Source organism: Physeter macrocephalus, chromosome 10, assembly GCF_002837175.3.
Source record: "Physeter macrocephalus isolate SW-GA chromosome 10, ASM283717v5, whole genome shotgun sequence".
Classification (NCBI taxonomy): domain Eukaryota; kingdom Metazoa; phylum Chordata; class Mammalia; order Artiodactyla; family Physeteridae; genus Physeter; species Physeter macrocephalus.
In genome coordinates this window covers 75,506,252-75,513,095 of record NC_041223.1, presented here as the reverse complement: position 1 = coordinate 75,513,095, position 6,844 = coordinate 75,506,252, and the positions used below count along the sequence as shown (strand labels likewise).

General features: G+C 34.8%; 1 protein-coding gene across 2 annotated transcripts in view; it reads left to right on the top strand.

Annotated features, from left to right (window-relative positions):
* EYS (eyes shut homolog) overlaps positions 1–6,844 on the top strand; it is a 1,767,714-nt gene that overhangs the window by 820,359 nt on the left and 940,511 nt on the right. For both annotated transcript variants that reach the window (XM_024133056.1, XM_024133057.1), the window contains exon 21: positions 4,064–4,188. In XM_024133056.1, the coding sequence (XP_023988824.1) occupies positions 4,064–4,188 (125 nt within the window). The remainder of the gene's footprint in view (positions 1–4,063; positions 4,189–6,844) is intronic.

The following is a 6,844-nucleotide window of genomic DNA, read 5'->3' as shown; positions in this document are numbered from 1 at the left end:
GTCCATTGCAGCTCTATCTACAATAGCCAGGACATGGAAGCAAACTAAGTCTCCATCGACAGATGAATTGATAAAGGATATGTGGCACATATATACAATGGAATATTACTCAGCCATAAAAAGAAACGAAATTGAGTTATTTGTAGTGAGGTGGATGGACTTAGAGACTGTTATGCAGAGTGAAGTAAGTCAGCAAGAGAAAAATAAATACCATATGCTAATACACATATATGGAATCTAAAAACAAAAAAAATATGGTTCTGAAGAACCTAGGTGTAGGACAGGAATAAAGACACAGACGTAGAGAATGGACTTGAGGATGAGAGGAGGGGAAAGGGGAAGCTGGGATGAAGTGAGAGAGTGGCATGTACATATAAACACTACCAGATGTAAAATAGATAGCTAGTGGGAAGCAGCCGCATAGCACAGGGAGATCAGCTCGTTGTTTTGTGACCATCTAGAGGGGTGGGATAGGGAGGGTGGGAAGGAGACGCAAGAGGGAGGAGATAAGGGGATATATGTATATGTATAGCTGATTCACTTTTTTATAAAGCAGAAACTAACATACCATTGTAAAGCAGTTATACTCCAATAAAGATGTTAAAGATAATAATAAAGTAATAGGAACTGAAGTTGTGGAAAGAATTAAAAAAAAAAAAAACGCTAACCTACTTCCCCCAAAAAACCCTATAAAGCTCATAGATTTTATTTCCTTTACAGAGGAAGTTAAAAACAATATTAATATTTATGATGGATAAGAAAGTGGACAAATAAGCATTTCATATAATGCTGGCAAATATGTAATTGATAGAGCATTTAAAAAAATTTTATTATAGTATAGTTAATTTGCAATGCTGTGTTACTTTCAAGTGTAATAGCAAAGTGATTCTATTTTATATATATCCTTTTTCAGATTCGTTTCCATTATAGTTTATTACAAAATACTGAGTATAGTTCCCTGTGCTATACAGTAGGTACTTGTTGTTTATCTATTTTGTATATAGTAGTGTGTATATGTTAATGCCAAACTCCTAATTTGTCCCTCCCCAACAGCACCACTATCTTCTTTAGTTGTTCTTTTTAATGAACAATTTATGATACTAAAGGAAAGAAAATGAACATTTCAGTGATGAACAAATGAGCCATAACTTTGTTTATTTTCCATGTAGGGAACCACCAGCAATGGAGAATTTCCTTTGAAAGGAAATTATCCTTGGTTCCTATGTGCTCCAAAGAGGAGGTTCTTGGTCTCAGTGATAATTTAATATTGAAGTTTTCACCTTGATTGTGAAGAATGAGCTCATAAATCCATACATAGTTAAAACAGGTCTTACTCTTTGTTGGTCAGGAGAGCGCTTTCAATTAGGTCTAGTGACAGTCTCGCATATTGGGGGTCACGCTAACATGTTGGATCATTTAATACAGAGTTATCTCTTAGCTTTGGCTGGATAGAGCCAGTTGCTCAAAATAAAACAGAGTAGCTATCTTTGGCTAGTGGGTGAGTGTACAGCCATAAAAAAGAATGAAATAATGTCTTTTTCACCAACATGAAAGGACCTAGAGATAGTCAAACTGAGTGAAGTACGTCAAACAGAATGACAATAACAAATATCGTATGATATCACTTATATGTGGAATCTTAAAAAAAAGGGTAAAAATGAACTTATCTACAAAACAGAAATAGAGTTACAGATATAGAGCACAAACTTATGGTAACCAGAGGGTAAGAAAGGGGATAAATTGCGAGTTTGGGATAGACATATACACACTACTGTATATAAAATAAGTAATTAATAAGGACCTACTGTATAGCACAGGGAACTCTACTCAGTACTCTGTAATGGCCTATATGGGAAAAAAATCTAAAAAAGAAGTGGATCTATGTATATGTATAACTGATTAACTTTGCTGTACACCTGAAACTAACGCAACATTGTAAATCAATTATACTCCAATAAAAATTAAGAAAAAAATACCACCTGTGCAATTTGCTAGTGCTGTGACCTTAGAAACATTACTGGTGAATAAGTTTTTAGTTTATTAGCTACTGTAAAAATTGTGATCCAAAATTATATAATTTTCTTAACCTCCATTTATTAATTTTTCCTTTTTCACCAACATCACCCCAGACTGTGCCCTCACACATCATGTGTTAGTCATTTGAACAACTTGCAGTGCTGTAGGCATTCAGTATATATGTAACTCTCATGAACTTTTCACTTTAATCAATGTTTGTAGATCCTCTATTAGCTCCTGGACCATGGTTTGACAACTGACATCTAAGTGATTTGTATAATGTTATCCCAAAAGAAAGTATGGAGAGGAATTGCATGAGCAGACACAGACACTAATGTCAATTTCTGTATTTGTTTCCTAGGGATGGTGTAACAAATTACCACAAATTTGGTGGCTTAAAACAACAGAAATGTATTTAGTCACAGCTGTGGAGACCAGAAATCCAAAATCAAGGTGTCAGCAAGGCCACACTCTCTGAGGAGGTGTTAGAGACACTAGTATAAACTATGCATCCTGACTATATATGTATATACATCTTATATATACATATATATGTACACTATATATATATATATATATATATATATATATATATATATATATACAGGCACACACAAAGTTATCTTTGACTTTTTAAAATTTAAATTTGGCAGTTTCAAGTAAAGATGGTGCCCAAATTACGATGGCGGACTTAACGATTTTTTGACTTTACAATGGTGCAAAAGCCATACACATTCAGTAGAAGCCATACTCTGAATTTTGAATTTTGATTTTTTTCCCTGGCAAGCTATATGGGGTACAAACTCTGTCATGATGCTGGGCAGCGTCAGTGAGTGCAAATACATGTACATATATTATATGTACCTATATGTTTATATTTAGCTTTTTTGAAAGATCTCTTATGTTGCAGTCATTCAGTAAATATGTAACTGTCATCAACATTGAACACTATACATATATATATTAACAATCCTACTTTTGAAGCTTCTAGAAGGTCCATGTGTTCCCTGTCTTGGGGCTACATGACACCAAGCTCTTCCTCCTTCTTTACATGGCCTTCTTTCCTGTGTGTCCCTGTGTGTCCTCTTTATAAGAACACTGGTCTTTGGATTTAGGACTCACCCAGTTAATTCACTGTGATGTCATCTCAAGATCCTTAATTGCATCTGCAAAGACCGTTTTTCCAAATAAGGTCATTCACAGGTACTGAGTGTTAGGACTTTAATGTACTGCTTTGGGGCCACAGTTCACTCCTTTCTATTCCCTCAAGGCAGGTTCCCAACTACATGTGGTTGGAGCTCTGAAAACACATCTGAATGAGGGAATTCCAGGGTGAAAGGTGATATTTCTATCAAACTAAGGATAAGCACAACCAATATTTTAAATGCTATAATGTATTCTATATCAGTTTCAGTTACATGCTAAATTTAAAATTACTTATTTTATAAATATAAGTAAATGTGGTCAGGTTTTTGGCTAAAACAGATCACTAAGGAATCATTTTATATTTAAATATTTGTGAAACACTGTATATAATTATCAAGCTTACCCCTATTTTAAAAGTTTACTGACTACCTTGTAATCAACCTTAGTCAATATTTTCTATAGTACAGGCATAGGTATTTTATAGTACATACATACATTCTTTCATGCACACATACGTATATACCAAGCTACATATGTTTAAAATAGAATGGAAAGAGTAAAGTCTACAGTGATTTAGCTCTATGATGCCTGAGTCTTTTTATTTTCCCTTTTTCTTTCTGGCTATGGTTGCTTTTAGATCAATTGGCCTTAATTTCACTGAAAATACTATTAGATGTCCATTAAATTATCTCTCATAAATCAACTACTAATAAATAGTAGTTGATAATAAATGACTACTTCATGTTCTTAATTTTATAATAAATGACTACTTAATGTCCTTAATAATAAATAAATGACTACTTCATGTCCTTAATTTTATTCTTAATTTGGCAAATATTAACTCTACAATATGGACTCATGTGTATTATATAGAGATGTATTTTTCACTTTTCTTTCTTAGATGTCTCCCTGGATTTTCTGGGAAATTTTGTGAAATTAACATAAATGAAAGTTCTTCATCACCATGTCTAAATGGTGTGAACTGTGAGGATCACATCAATGGATATATTTGCAAATGTCAACAAGGTAATTATGAAAAAGTAATGATCATGCAAACGTCACATTTATTTACAAAATATATGTATTTATATATGTGTATTGTATATGTGTGTGTTTGTACAATACAGTTTTGACAATCAACTCACCAATAATGTTGTTGACTATCAACTAGCTTCTTTTTTTTTTTTTTTTTTTTTTTTGCAGTATGTGGGCCCCTCACCGCTGTGGCCTATCCCGCTGCGGAGCACAGACTCCGGACGCGCAGGCCCAGCGGCCATGGCTCACGGGCCCAGCCGCTCCACAGCATATGGGATCCCCCCGGACCGGGGCACGAACCCACGTCCCCTGCATCGGCAGGTGGACTCCCAACTACTGCGCCACCAGGGAAGCCCTCAACCAGCTTCTAAGCCATGATCACACTTAAAAAATATGAAATCATTGTTCTGTGATACTAGTAATCAATCCTGTAAGCTATCAGCAAGAAATCCTGGTGCTTAGATCATGGTATCTCACTATAGGTATTTTCAAAATTTATGTAAGCTTCAAATTCCTGATTTTATCTATATCCATTGTGCCTGGTGCACAACAAGTCCTTTGTAAAAGCTGGCTCTTTAATATTTACATTATTATTACTGCCAATAGTCATCATTACAGAGATGGACAAGTTGGGTGAACTGATTTTATTCAAGGGGAAATTTTTATTAACAACAGGTCTTTTGGGCCATTTCTGCCTTTGCTCATATTATCTTTAACTGTATACTGATATAAACAAGTTGTGTCCAGGAATCTTCTTCACTCTCTTTCCTCTAGTTTTCTAAACTTTCAGATTTGTTGCTTTCTACCTCTGACTTCTATCACTCATCTTACCTTCAAATTTTAGTTTCATCCACCCAAAATATGTTGAATACATGAATTTCCTTGAGCAATAATAATCTCACAAGAATATATGTGGGGGATATTTTTGGTCACTAAAAAAGAATTCTCACTATTCACAAACCCCAGAAAAGACTTAAGACAGCTTGTGGATACCCCAGAGTTCTGGGATCCTGGTTATTTGGCTCCCCAGAGGAAATAACAGCCAATAATTCTTACAGATGAAAGAAGTAGAATAAAGCTTACAATGCTCTGATAGAAGAAATAAATACCATTTAAAGGTTTTTGTTTTCCCCCCAAAAAATCTTTGTCAGACAGCAGAAGCAAGAACTACAATCGTGCAGACTGTGGAAGGTAAATCACATTCACAGAAAGATAGACAAAATGAAAAGGCAGAGGACTGTGTACCAGATGAAAGAACAAGATAAAACCCCCCAAAAACAACTAAATGAAGTGGAGATAGGCAACCTTCTGGAAAAAGAATTCAAAAAATGATAGTGAAGATGATCCAGGACCTCAGAAAAAGAATGGAGACAAAGATCAAGAAGATGTAAGAAATGTTTAACAAAGACCAGAAGAATTAAACAACAAACACCTAGAAGAATTAAAGAACAAACAAACAGAGATGAGCAATACATTAACTGAAATGAAAAATACACTATAAGGAATCAATAGCAGAATAACTGAGGCAGGAGAAAGGAAAAGTGACCTATAACACAGAAGGGTGGAATTCAATGCTGCAGAACAGATTAAAGAAAAAAGAATGAAAAGAAATGAAGACAGCCTAAGAGAACTCTGGGACAATATTAAATGCAACAACATTCACATAATAGGGGTCCCAAAAGAAAAGAGAGAGAAAGGACCCGAGAAAATATATGAAGTGATTATAGTAGAAAACTTCCCTAACAAGGAAAGGAAATAGCCAGCCATGTCCAGGGAGTGCAGAGAGTCCCATAAAGGATAAACCCAAGGAGAAACATGCCAAGACACAGAGTAATCAAACTGACAAAAATTAAAGACAAATTATTAAAAGCAACAAGGGAAAAGCAACAAATAAAATACAAGGGAACTCCCATAAGGTTAACAGCTGATTTCTCAGCAGAAACTCTAGAAGGCAGCAGGGAATGGCACCATATATTTAAAGTGATGTAAGGGAAGAAACTACAACAACGATTACTCTACATGACAAGGATCTCATTCAGATTCGATGGGGAAATAAAAAGCTTTACAGACAAGCAAAAGCTAAGGTAATTCAGGATCACCAAACCAGCTCTACAACAATTGCTATAGGAACTTCTCTAAGTAGGAAACATAAAAGAAGGAAGGAATGTACAAAAACAAAGCCAAAACAATTAAGAAAATGGTAATAGGAATAAACATATTGATAATTGCCTTGAATGTGAATGGATTAAATTCTCCAACCAAAAGACACAGGCTCATTCAATGGATAAAAAAACAAGACCCATATATCTATATCTATATCTATATCTATATCTATATCTATATCTATCTATCTATCTATATCTATATCTATCTATCTATCTCTATATATATATATATATATATATGCTGTCAACAGGAGACCCACTTCAGACCAAGGGACACATACAGACTGAAAGTGAGGGGATAGAAAAAGATATTCCATGCAAATGGAAATCAAAAGAAACCTGGACTTGCAATACTCATATCAGATAAAATAGATTTAAAAAGAAAGTGATTGGGACTGCAGGCAAGATGGCGGAAGAGTAAGACGTGGAGATCACCTTCCTCCTCACAGATACATCAGAAATACAGCTACACGTGGAACTTC